Source organism: Oncorhynchus kisutch, linkage group LG9 (assembly GCF_002021735.2).
Source record: "Oncorhynchus kisutch isolate 150728-3 linkage group LG9, Okis_V2, whole genome shotgun sequence".
NCBI classification, from domain to species: domain Eukaryota; kingdom Metazoa; phylum Chordata; class Actinopteri; order Salmoniformes; family Salmonidae; genus Oncorhynchus; species Oncorhynchus kisutch.
In genome coordinates, this window is record NC_034182.2 from 20,006,901 (window position 1) to 20,020,736 (window position 13,836).

The 13,836-nt window shown below is 44.1% G+C and overlaps 1 protein-coding gene across 2 annotated transcripts in view; it reads left to right on the top strand.

Annotated features, from left to right (window-relative positions):
* hdac8 (histone deacetylase 8) overlaps positions 1 to 13,836 on the top strand; it is a 46,777-nt gene continuing 32,941 nt past the window's right edge. Inside the window, exons 1-7 of one of the 2 annotated variants that reach the window (XM_020491309.2) lie at positions 1 to 362; positions 469 to 521; positions 1,089 to 1,219; positions 12,376 to 12,517; positions 12,745 to 12,857; positions 13,037 to 13,114; positions 13,468 to 13,576. In XM_020491309.2, the coding sequence (XP_020346898.1) occupies positions 252 to 362; positions 469 to 521; positions 1,089 to 1,219; positions 12,376 to 12,517; positions 12,745 to 12,857; positions 13,037 to 13,114; positions 13,468 to 13,576 (737 nt within the window). In that variant the 5' untranslated portion in view covers positions 1 to 251. The remainder of the gene's footprint in view (positions 363 to 468; positions 522 to 1,088; positions 1,220 to 12,375; positions 12,518 to 12,744; positions 12,858 to 13,036; positions 13,115 to 13,467; positions 13,577 to 13,836) is intronic. The other variant, XM_020491310.2, reaches the window with a different exon arrangement.

Sequence of the window (13,836 nt, forward strand, 5' to 3'; positions counted from 1 at the left end):
CCGTCGTGCCACTTTGTGGAGAACGACTCTCATTGTTAGGGCGGAGAGACATGTAATCTTGTCAGTATATCTATAATCTTTGGTTTAATGAAGCTTTTATTTTACATATGTTCCGGGTAGCACGGTTTCCGTTTTGTCCGGGGAATGTTGATAGTGGGACACCATCTGCATTTGTGCAGAAACGAGCTGTCTCATACACATGTTTACTTATTTCAAGCGTTTTATCCACAGAAGTACACTAACTAACATAAATGAGTTGTAAAGGAGACTCAAATGACTCTCCTTCCAAACGCAAAGTTGTGTATGTCTATAGTCCTCAATACACCGAGACATGCGACTCGCTATCAAAAGTCCCCAACCGGGTGAGTTGAATGGGAACGCTAGCTAGCTATGGATGCTCGCCAGAGAGGCAATACTTTGGTCATTATTTACAAGTACTGAACGATTTTTTTTACTCCGTGTCTCTAGGCAAGTATGGTGCATTCACTCATAGAAGCTTATGGTTTACTTCAACACATGAGGTAAGTTAACTTTGCATGTTTGTCAAAAATAAGGGATTGAACTAGCTAACGTTAGCTCTGGCAGGGCGTTGTTCTGTTGCCCTCTACTCTCGCACTGGGTAAGTTTGTTAAATGATTGACTAGACTGTAGAATGCTGTATGGAGTGCACCTGGTGTCATTTCTCCAAAATAGGAAACAAACAACTTTTACCCCCAGTCTAGCGCTGGCCAACGCGCATTATATTAGCATGCAGCTCGAAGTGCAGAACGCATGCGTATGGACCAGAGCTAGTGCGCTGTCTAACTATGTTGGTTAACGTTAGCTAAGCCATTTCCTTTGTTTAACCAACTGAACTTGGTACTTGTTTTACCTACATTATATGTACATTTGAGAAGTTATTGCTATTATTTTCGGTTAGAATAAACCAACTAGTTAAATAGCTAACCTTACCATCCTGCTCCAATGCCAGTACCACATTCTGAACTCTATCTACAGTTCTCGAACAATATGGATTAGAATCCTGTAAAATAACTAAATACAAACTCAAGAACAGTCCTTCAGTATCTATGGTCCGTTCATTCTTTCAGTGTTGTGAAGCCCCGTGTTGCGACCATTGAGGAGATGGCTAAGTTCCACACAGACGCCTACCTGGAGCATCTCCACAAAATCAGCCAGGATGGAGACAATGATGACCCCCAGTCCGGGGACTTTGGCCTGGGTAAGAGGAGAGGGAAGAGCAGGATCTCTTTTACTTATGTTGACACACATCAATCCAATGTATTTATAAAGCCCCTTTTTTTATATAAGCAATTGACACAAAGTGCTTATACAGAAACCCAGCCTAAAATGCCAAAGAGCAAGCAATGCAGAAGTAGAAGCACGGAGGCTAGATAAAACTCACTAGAAAGGCAGAAACCTAGAGGAAACAGGCTCTGAGGGGTGGCCAGTCCTCTACACGGCTGTGCTGATTGGAAGAGTACATGGCCATTAAGGCTATATAGTTTTTCAAGATGTTCAAACATTAATAGATGACCAGCAGGCTCAAGAGAGGAGGGGAGGGGATTGAGAGAAGGGGGGGTTGAGGGGGAGAGGTATGTACATAGTCAATGGTAGGCTTCGAGGGGACTTCTACAGTAGATTAACCTATAGCTCATCTCTTGGCAGTAGTACTGTAGACTACTTTACCACTGACCTCAACCGAGAGTTTCTGAGCATTCAGTCAGCCCACTGACACCCTTAACAGATCACAGCAAAATCAGTCTACTTAAACAGAACAATACTCAATCATGAGGCATCAAAGCCAAAGGAACGGAATAATATTAATAAATTCAATAGATGGAAGGAAAGTAGTGTAGAAACTTACTAAGAAACGTTAGGGCAACAACAAATTCAATCCCTTCTAGACAATTTGCTGGACAAAATGCTTCGCTGTGTTAGCTGTGCCACAAGAGATTCTGGGTTTTGGGTCCAGGCTCTTATTTGAAATGTTTCTAAAAAATCCCCTATGGGGAAAAATAAATGGTAGAAAAACAATTGGAACCATTTCCCTGTTTGACCCCCTAGGTTTTATGGGTATTATGACACCTCCACTGTGGGGGTCTGTAAGGAGGCCTGCGTCTTGTGACCGTAGTGTACCTGTAGGTATGAATGACGGGACCAACTTGGAGAGAGATGTAGGAATATGTCCATGTAATGCTTTGTAGGTTAACAGTGAAACTTTGAAATCAATGACAGAGGGAAGTGGGAGAGTACATTCATGCAATGGTCTCATGCTAGCAGTAGAGGGTGCTCTAAATCTGGAAAAGAAAACGACACACCACCGGGCGAAAAGTTTACACGGCTGTTTTTGGCAACACAACATGGTTACATAATCAATTTACATTAGAAAACCTCCATTGATGCTTAAATATATACATATGACAGATTGGCATTCCTTTTTTAGAAACATTTCAAATAAGAGCCTGGACCCAAAACCCAGAATCTCTTGTGGCACAGCTAACACAGCGAAGCATTTTGTCCAGCAAATTGTCTAGAAGGGATTGAATTTGTTGTTGCCCTAACGTTTCTTAGTAAGTTTCTACACTACTTTCCTTCCATCTATTGAATTTATTAATATTATTCCGTTCCTTTGGCTTTGATGCCTCATGATTGAGTATTGTTCTGTTTAAGTAGACTGATTTTGCTGTCTCCAAGGTGGCATAGCAGTTCAGACGTCTTTTGTCCTCGTCTTGTCGTGTCCTGTATATATATATATTTACAACTTTTTCACATACATTTTATTTTTATTTTCCATCAACTCATCTTCAAAACACTCTCCTGCAACCCGCCTCACCAATGTATATTTATAAAAAAGTATTATTTACCTCAGATCTGTAATCCTCCAAGAAGCTAGCCAGAAACTCCAAGAAGCTAGCCTGAAACTAGCCAGAAGCTAATCCAGAAGCTAGTTAGCTCCTTTACTGGCAAATCGTTAATATTCAGCTAACCACGGTTTGTGGTCATCAGCTATCCTTTAGCTCGAAAATCTATCGCCAGTTCTGTACGGCGCAGCGCGGCTCGGAACGGAACATACCGGACCAATTTTTCTCTCCATGTCCCTGGACATTCATACCCGGATCTCACAGCTAGCTAGCTGCTATCCGTGTGACCATCGGAGCTAGCAAGCTCCGTCAATCACTCCTGAGTTCCATCAATCACACCTGGGCTGCAGTCACCTATCCGGACCCGTTTTACTGCCTTCGCGGAGCCCCACCGGGCCTTCACAACTGGACTGCCGACGTTATCTACCCGAAGGAGTTATTCGGCCGGCTCCTCCGTCGCGACGTTACCTGAACGCCCATCTGCGGCCTGCTAACCGTTAGCTGTCTTACCGGCTGCTATCTGAATAGACAATCGGACAATTTTTTAAATTATTTTTTTTTTTTTTTAATTATTTTTTAAATTATTATTATTATATTTTCTTCTTGGGCCTCTATAACTATATCTATTGTTTTTATTTTTGTTGTTGTTGTGTGATTTGGATTAATCCCCTCTACCACACGGAACCCCACTAATCTACTGACGGAACGTAAGGGGTGGCTAACAGACCTCCATCCTATGCTAGCTTGCTACCGATGCCCTGGCTAGCTGTCTAAATCACCAACCAACCTCTCCACTCACCGGACCCTTTTGATCACTCGACTAAGCATGCCTATCCTTAATGTCAATATGTCTTGTCCATTTCTGTTCTGGTTAGTGTTTATTGGCTTATTTCACTGTAGAGCCTCTAGTCCTGCTCACTATACCTTATCCAACCTATTAGTTCCACCACCCACACATGCAATGACATCTCCTGGTTTCAACGATGTTTCTAGAGACAATATCTCTCTCTTCATCACTCAATACCTAGGTTTACCTCCACTGTATTCACATCCTGCCATACATTTGTCTGTACATTATACCTTGATGCTATTTTATCGCCCCCAGAAACCTCCTTTTACTCTATGTTCCAGACGTTCTAGACGACCAATTCTCATAGCTTTTAGCCGTACCCTTATTCTACTCCTCCTATGTTCCTCTGGCGATGTAGAGGTGAATCCAGGCCCTGCAGTGCCTAGCTCCACTCCTATTCCCCAGGCGCTCTCTTTTGACGACTTCTGTAACCGTAATAGCCTTGGTTTCATGCATGTTAACATTAGAAGCCTCCTCCCTAAGTTTGTTCTATTCACTGCTTTAGCACACTCTGCCAACCCGGATGTTCTAGCTGTGTCTGAATCCTGGCTTAGGAAGACCACCAAAAATTCTGAAGTTTTAATTCCAAACTACAACATTTTCAGACAAGATAGAACTGCCAAAGGGGGCGGTGTTGCAATCTACTGCAAAGATAGCCTGCAGAGTTCTGTCCTACTATCCAGGTCTGTACCCAAACAATTTGAACTTCTACTTTTAAAAATCCACCTCTCTAAAAACAAGTCTCTCACCGTTGCCGCCTGCTATAGACCACCCTCTGCCCCCAGCTGTGCTCTGGACACCATATGTGAACTGATTGCCCCCCATCTATCTTCAGAGTTCGTGCTGCTAGGCGACCTAAACTGGAACATGCTTAACACCCCAGCCATCCTACAATCTAAACTTGATGCCCTCAATCTCACACAAATAATCAATGAACCTACCAGGTACCTCCCCAAAACCTTAAACACGGGCACCCTCATAGATATCATCCTAACCAACTTCCCCTCTAAATACACCTCTGCTGTCTTCAACCAAGATCTCAGCGATCACTGCCTCATTGCCTGCATCCGTAATGGGTCAGCGGTCAAACGACCTCCACTCATCACTGTAAAACGCTCCCTGAAACACTTCTGCGAGCAGGCCTTTCTAATCGACCTGGCCGGGGTATCCTGGAAGGATATTGATCTCATCCCGTCAGTAGAGGATGCCTGGATATTTTTTAAAAATGCCTTCCTAACCATCTTAAATAAACATGCCCCATTCAAGAAATTTAGAACCAGGAACAGATATAGCCCTTGGTTCTCCCCAGACCTGACTGCCCTTAACCAACACAAAAACATCCTATGGCGTTCTGCATTAGCATCGAACAGCCCCCGTGATATGCAGCTGTTCAGGGAAGCTAGAAATCATTATACACAGGCAGTTAGAAAAGCCAAGGCTAGCTTTTTCAAGCAGAAATTTGCTTCCTGCAACACTAACTCAAAAAAGTTCTGGGACACTGTAAAGTCCATGGAGAATAAGAACACCTCCTCCCAGCTGCCCACTGCACTGAAGATAGGAAACACTGTCACCACTGATAAATCCACCATAATTGAGAATTTCAATAAGCATTTTTCTACGGCTGGCCATGCTTTCCACCTGGCTACTCCTACCCCGGACAACAGCACTGCACCCCCAACAGCAACTCGCCCAAGCCTTCCCCATTTCTCCTTCTCCCAAATCCATTCAGCTGATGTTCTGAAAGAGCTGCAAAATCTGGACCCCTACAAATCAGCCGGGCTAGACAATCTGGACCCTTTCTTTCTAAAATTATCTGCCGAAATTGTTGCCACCCCTATTACTAGCCTGTTCAACCTCTCTTTCGTGTCGTCTGAGATTCCCAAAGATTGGAAAGCAGCTGCGGTCATCCCCCTCTTCAAAGGGGGGGACACTCTTGACCCAAACTGCTACAGACCTATATCTATCCTACCGTGCCTTTCTAAGGTCTTCGAAAGCCAAGTCAACAAACAGATTACCGACCATTTCGAATCTCACCATACCTTCTCTGCTATGCAATCTGGTTTCAGAGCTGGTCATGGGTGCACCTCAGCCACGCTCAAGGTCCTAAACGATATCTTAACCGCCATCGATAAGAAACATTACTGTGCAGCCGTATTCATTGATCTGGCCAAGGCTTTCGACTCTGTCAATCACCATATCCTCATCGGCAGACTCGACAGCCTTGGTTTCTCAAATGATTGCCTCGCCTGGTTCACCAACTACTTCTCTGATAGAGTTCAGTGTGTCAAGTCGGAGGGTCTGCTGTCCGGACCTCTGGCAGTCTCTATGGGGGTGCCACAGGGTTCAATTCTTGGACCGACTCTCTTCTCTGTATACATCAATGAGGTCGCTCTTGCTGCTGGTGAGTCCCTGATCCACCTCTACGCAGACGACACCATTCTGTATACTTCCGGCCCTTCTTTGGACACTGTGTTAACAACCCTCCAGGCAAGCTTCAATGCCATACAACTCTCCTTCCGTGGCCTCCAATTGCTCTTAAATACAAGTAAAACTAAATGCATGCTCTTCAACCGATCGCTACCTGCACCTACCCGCCTGTCCAACATCACAACTCTGGACGGCTCTGACTTAGAATACGTGGACAACTACAAATACTTAGGTGTCTGGTTAGACTGTAAACTCTCCTTCCAGACCCATATCAAACATCTCCAATCCAAAGTTAAATCTAGAATTGGCTTCCTATTTCGCAACAAAGCATCCTTCACTCATGCTGCCAAACATACCCTTGTAAAACTGACCATCCTACCAATCCTCGACTTTGGCGATGTCATTTACAAAATAGCCTCCAATACCCTACTCAACAAATTGGATGCAGTCTATCACAGTGCAATCCGTTTTATCACCAAAGCCCCATATACTACCCACCATTGCGACCTGTACGCTCTCGTTGGCTGGCCCTCGCTTCATACTCGTCGCCAAACCCACTGGCTCCATGTCATCTACAAGACCCTGCTAGGTAAAGTCCCCCCTTATCTCAGCTCGCTGGTCACCATAGCATCTCCCACCTGTAGCACACGCTCCAGCAGGTATATCTCTCTAGTCACCCCCAAGACCAATTCTTTCTTTGGCCGCCTCTCCTTCCAGTTCTCTGCTGCCAATGACTGGAACGAACTACAAAAATCTCTGAAACTGGAAACACTTATCTCCCTCACTAGCTTTAAGCACCAACTGTCAGAGCAGCTCACAGATTACTGCACCTGTACATAGCCCACCTAAAATTTAGCCCAAACAACTACCTCTTTCCCAACTGTATTTAATTTTTATTTATTTATTTATTTTGCTCCTTTGCACCCCATTATTTTTTTTATTTCTACTTTGCACATTCTTCCATTGCAAAACTACCATTCCAGTATTTTACTTGCTATATTGTATTTACTTTGCCATCATGGCCTTTTTTGCCTTTACCTCCCTTCTCACCTCATTTGCTCACATTGTATATAGACTTGTTTATACTGCATTATTGACTGTATGTTTGTTTTTACTCCATGTGTAACTCTGTGTCGTTTTATCTGTCGAACTGCTTTGCTTTATCTTGGCCAGGTCGCAATTGTAAATGAGAACTTGTTCTCAACTTGCCTACCTGGTTAAATAAAGGTAAAAAAAAAAAAAATAAATAAAAAAAATTCCTACTGAAAGAAGACACTTCACCCCATATGTGTCTTTCAGAATTAAGATTTTGGGTGAATCTCAATAGTAAATATCAACCAAGGGTGAATCTCAATTGTTTTTCCTTTATTGTATTGGTTCCCTGTGTCCGCTCCTTGTCTCCTCAAAGCCCATTGGCGCAGAAGATCTTATGTGTTTTGAGAGGGAGATGAGGAATCAAGGAAATAGAATTTAGATTCTCCCTAGGTGAGCATGTTATCAACAATCTAGGGCTGTGGGTGGGAGACAGGAAAGATGCAACCCCTTTCTGTTGTTATTTAATAGGTTAACACTCCTCTTCTGCTAACCTTTCTATTCTAAAAATGTCTTAATCTCACCTTATCTCCATCTTTCCATTGATCTCTCCCTTCACCACCTTTCCTTTTCATTGTCTCCATCTTCTGCTTCCTCCCTTTGTTTCTTCTCCACAGCTCTGTCTGGTTCTCGCTCTCTCCATATTATGTCTATAAACAGTGTTTAACGATGTGCAAATAGTTAAGTACAAAAGCGAAAATAAATATGGGTTCTATTTGCAATGGTGTTTGTTCTTCACTGGTTGCCCTTTTCTTGTGGCGAAAGTTCACAAATATTTCTGCGGTGATGGCACACTGTGGTATTTCAACCAGTAGATATGGGAGTTTATCATAATTGGGTTTGTTTTCAAATTCCTTGTGGGTCTGTGTAATCTGAGGGAGATGTCTCTAATATGGTCAAACATTTGGCAAGAGGTTAGGGAGTGCAGCTCAGTTTCCACCTCATTTTGTGGGCAGTATGCACATAGCCTGTCTCTTGAGAGCCAGGTCTGCCTACGGCGGCCTTTCTCAATAGCAAGGCTATGCTCACGGAGTCTGTACATAGTAAAAGCTTTCCTTAAGTTTGGGTCAGTCACAGTGGTCAGGTATTCTGCCACTGTGTACTCGCTGTTTAGGGCCAAATAGCATTCTAGTTTGCGCTGTTTTTTTGTTGATTCGTTCCAATGTGTCAAGTAATTATCTTTTTGTACCTCATGATTTGGTTAGGTCTAATTGTTGCTGTCCTGGGGCTCTGTGCGGTCTGTTTGTGAACAGAGCCCCAGGACCAGCTTGTTTAGGGGACTCTTCTCCAGGTTCATCTCTCTGTAGGTGATGGCTTCGTTATAGAAAGTTTGGGAATCACTTTCTTTTAGGTGGTTGTAGAATTTAACGGCTCTTTTCTGGATTTTGATAATTTCCGTTATCACCCTAATTCTGCTCTACATGCTTTATTTGATGTTTTATGTTTGCAGAATTCTGCATGCAGACTCTCAATTTGGTGTTTCTCCCATTTTTTTGTGAATTCTTGATTGGTGAGCGGACCCCAGACCTCACAACCATAAAAGGCAATGGGTTCTATAACGAATTAAAGTATTTTTAGCCAGATCCTAATTGGTATGTCAGATTTTGTTCCTTTTGATGGCATAGAAGGCCCTTCTTACCTTGCCAAGTTACCTGTGGCGCTGAGGTATGTATCTTTTTTTGTGTGTGTGCTCTAGGGCAGTGGTTCCCAAACTTTTAATGTCCCGTACCCATTCAAACATTCAACCTCCAGCTGCATACCCCCTCTAGCACCAGGGTCAGTGCCTGTAAGCCTGCCACACACACACTATACAATACATTTATTACTCATAAGAATGAGGTTTGTCACAACCCGACTCATGGGAAGTGATAGAGCTCTTATAGGACCAGGGCACAAATAATAATAAACAAGTTTTGCTCTTTATTTAGCCATCTTACATAAACTTATTTGTTCATTGAATATTGTGAATAACTCACCACAAGTTAATGAGAAGGGTGTGCTTGAAAGGATGCACATAATTTGCAATGTTGGGTTGTATTGGTGAGAGTCTGTCTTAAATAATTTTCCACACAATCTGTGCCTGTATTTAGTTTTCATGCGAGTGTGGGCCAGGAATCCACTCTCACATAGGTACGTGGTTGCAAAGGGCGTCAGTGTCTTAACAGCGCGATTTGCCAAGACAGGATACTCTGAGCTCAGCCCAATCCAGAAATCTGTCAATGGCTTCTGATTTAAATTCAATTTTCACAGGACCGCTTGTTGCAATTTCGATGAGGCTCTCTTGTTCAGATATCGGTAAGTCTTGCACTGTCAGGCCAATTATGAAATGAAAAAAAGAAAAAAGATATGGAACAGTTGAAAACCTCAAGGGTAGAGGACGCAAATGCATTTTGCCCCCCAGGATAGGGAGGAGGATGGATGGTGAGAAGCAACAAAATCCCCAAGAATCACTGAAAGAATTGCAGGCCTTGGTGGCGTCTTTGGAAGGGCTGCCACCTCCACAACCACAGGCTCTTTGGAAGGGTTGCCAGAAGAAAGTTGCTTCTGACCCCAAGACACAGAAGCAAGTGCTTGGAGTTTGCCAAATGTCATTTAAATTATGACTGGAAGAAGGCGCTCTGGTCAGAAGACCAAAATTGAACATTTTGGTCAGATACAGCATTGTCATGTTTGGCATCGAAACAGAGATGCATACAAGGAGAGGTACCTCATACACACGGTGAAATATTGAAATATGGTGGTGGGTCAGTGACGTTTTGGGGCTGTTTTAATTCCAGAGGTCCAGGGGCACTGGTTAAGATTGATGGCATAATGAATTCCAACAAGTATCAGGAAATTTTGGCTGACAATCTTTTTAACTTTTTAAAATGTGTTTAACCAGGTAGGATAGTTGAGAACAAGTTCTCATTTGTTCCAGTCACAGGCAGCAGAGAACTGGAAGGAAAGGTGGCCAAATGAGGTGTTGGCTTTAGGGATGATCAGTGAGATGCGCGTGCTACGGGTGGGTGTTGCCATCGTGACCAGTGAACTAAGTTGGAGCTTTACCTAGCATGGACTTGTAGATGACCTGGAGCCAGTGGGTCTGGCGACGAATATGTAGCGAGGACCAACCGACTAGAGCATACAGGTCCCAGTGGTGGGTGGTATAAGGTGCTTTAGTAACAAACCGGATGGCACTGTGATAAACTGCATCCAGTTTGCTGAGTAGTATTGGAAGCTATTTTGTAGATGACATCGCCGAAGTCGAGGATCGGTAGGATAGTCAGTTTTACTAGGGTAAGTTTGGCGGCGTGAGTGAAGGAGGCTTTGTTGCGGAATGGAAAGCCGACTCTAGATTTGATTTTAGATTGGAGATGTTTGATATGAGTCTGGAAGGAGAGTTTGCAGTCTAGCCAGACACCTAGGTACTTATAGATGTCCACATATTCTAGGTCGGAACCATCCAGGGTGGTGATGCTAGTCGGGCGTGCGGGTGCAGGCAGCGAACGGTTGAAAAGCATGCATTTGGTTTTACCAGCGTTTAAGAGCAGTTGGAGGCCACGGAAGGAGCGTTGTATGGCATTGAAGCTTTTTTGGAGGTTAGATAGCACACTGTTGCCAAATGAAGGGCCAGAAGTATACAGAATGGTGTCGTCTGCGTAGAGGTGGATCAGGGAATCGCCCGCAGCAAGAGCAACATTATTGATATATACAGAGAAAAGAGTCAGCCCGAGAATTTAACCCTGTGGCACCCCCATAGGGACTGCCAGAGGTCCAGACAACATGCCCTCCGATTTGACACACTGAACTCTGTCTGCAAAGTAGTTGGTGAACCAGGCAAGGCAGTCATTAGAAAAACAGAGGCTACTGAGTCTGCCGATAGAATATGGTGATTGACAGAGTCGAAAGCCTTGGCCAGGTCGATGAAGACGGCTGCACATTACTGTCTTTTATCGATGGTGGTTATGATATCATTTAGTACCTTGAGTGTGGCTGAGGTGCACCCGTGACTGTCTCGGAAACCGGATTGCACAGCGGAGAAGGTACGGTGGGATTCGAGATGGTCAGTGATCTGTTTGTTGACTTGGCTTTCGAAGACCTTAGATAGGCAGAGCAAACCGGATTGCACAGCGGAGAAGGTACGGTGGGATTCGAGATGGTCAGTGATCTGTTTGTTGACTTGGCTTTCGAAGACCTTAGATAGGCAGAGCAGGATGGATATAGGTCTAACAGTTTGGGTCCAGGGTGTCTCCCCCTTTGAAAAGGGGGATGACCGCGGCAGCTTTCCAGTCCTTGGGGATCTCAGACGATATGAAAGAGGTTGAACAGGCTGGTAATAGGGGTTGCGACAATGGCGGCAGATAGTTTCAGAAATAGAGGGTCCAGGTTGTCAAGCCCAGCTGATTTGTAAGGGTCCGGGTTTTCAGCTCTTTCAGAACATCTGCTATCTGGATTTGGGTGAAGGAGGCTTGGGCGAGTAGCTGCGGGGGGGGGGGGGGGGGGGGGGGGGGGGGGCTTGAGCTGTTGGCCGAGGTTGGAGTAGCCAGGAGGAAGGCATGGCCAGCCGTTGAGAAATGCTTGTTGAAGTTTTCGATTATCATGGATTTATCATGGATTTGGCCATAGGTGGACTTTCCAACAAGACAATGACCCAACACATACCTCAAAATCCACACAGAAATGGTTCAGTGACAACAAAATCAATGTTCTGCCATGGCCATCTCAGTCGCCCTAATTAATCGGTCAACCTCTAATCTGGGGCTATATGCTGCTGTAGGCTCTCCTTGGTTGGTGGCAGAAGCACCAGATCATCAGTAAACAGTATACATTTGACTTCAGATTCTACTAGGGTGAGGCCGGGTACTGCGCACTGTTCTAGTGCCCTCACCAATTCGTTGATGTATATGTTGAAGAGGGTGGGGCTTAAGCTGCATCCCTGTCTCACCCTCCGGGCCTGTGGAAAGAGATGTGTGTGTGTTTTGCCAATTTTAACCACACACTTGTTTTCCCAGAAGTGGTTAGTCTATGGATTCTTAAATTACTTTGAGCTGATTTCTGACGTGCTGTTCCTTTTTCCATAGTGTATTTCTCTCTCCTCGCATATGTTTCCACTTCTTTTGCTTATTTACTTTTCTGTCATTTGCTTCTCTCTCCTCCTTTCGCCAGGTTATGACTGCCCGGTGGTGGAGGGTATCTATGACTATGCTGCAGCGGTCGGTGGTGCCACCCTGACTGCTGCCCAGTGCCTGCTGGATAAGAGGGGTGAGGTGGCGATCAACTGGGCAGGAGGCTGGCACCACGCCAAGAAGTAAGGTTAAACTGTGTGAGGTGACCGGACAAGGACCAGGGTGACATGTTGATGAATGTGTTACCAAAGTGTTCCTAACAGGAGGACACACTGAATTATGTTAGACATATATGATCGTCAACACAGAAGGCCTCTAAGTCATTGAAAAGACAGCAATGCTTTAAGTATTTTCTTCGTCTCTCTCTCTCTCCTCCATTCTCTCTCTCTTTCCCCGCTCTCTCTCGCAGGGATGAGGCATCAGGCTTCTGTTATGTGAATGATGCTGTGCTGGGTATTCTCAAGCTGAGAGAGAAATATGAGAGAGTTCTTTATGTGGATGTGGACCTTCATCATGGAGATGGTACACACACCCCTTTATCCTTTACCTGAATTCTCACATCTAAATGTGCATTGATATTGTGTAAATATTATCTCCATATGAGTACTGTATGTGGATACAAATGTTTTGCTACGGTTAATTGTTTTGGTCTGTCAAGGAACAAAATCATTGTTTTTAGAGAACAATGTTATGTTTCTCAGGTGTGGAAGATGCCTTCAGTTTTACCTCCAAAGTGATGACTGTGTCTCTGCACAAGTTCTCCCCCGGATTCTTCCCAGGTCAGTGGCTACACCTAATACAGTACTAACGACCTTTCTACTACAGTTGGAAATCTTCTGTGTGCGGGCCTCTCATTACTTTATTTCAGTATTATTGTTTAGCCTAGCACTGGTATTCTCAAGTTTAGGATGTGCATATCACCCTCCATTTCATCATAAGCTTCCTTTACCTGCGGTCCTTCCTCCTTGGGGGACCGCTTGCATTAAAACTTAAAACTGTACAACTAAAATAGGTGTGAAATCCGCTAACAATCTGAGAAATCAACCAACTAGTTTGAGAAACATTGATACATTATACTCCCACTCTCTATCCGTCATAGTAACACATAGTAACACCTACCATCCTGTTTTAGGTACAGGGGACCTGTGTGACACAGGGATGGGCAAAGGAAGATGGTACGCTGTCAACGTCCCTCTGGATGACGGCATCAAAGACGACAGATATTTCCACGTCTTCACCAGGTTATTAAAGCTAGTTACTTTTTTATTTCCGCTGGTTATGACATAAGATACATGTCATCTTTTAATGGTTAACACTATCAGCAACATCAGAGACATGCTGCATGTCCTCTGCTTTCTCAGATTTACAGACCTAATAAGCTAGAATTGCGTGTTAGTAGTTTTGTTGATACTCTGCAACTGTTTTTCTTGTTGCAGAACCGTGATATCGTCTTTGTATATCTTATATGCTATGGAAACAACCATTTTCAAAGTCAAATGAA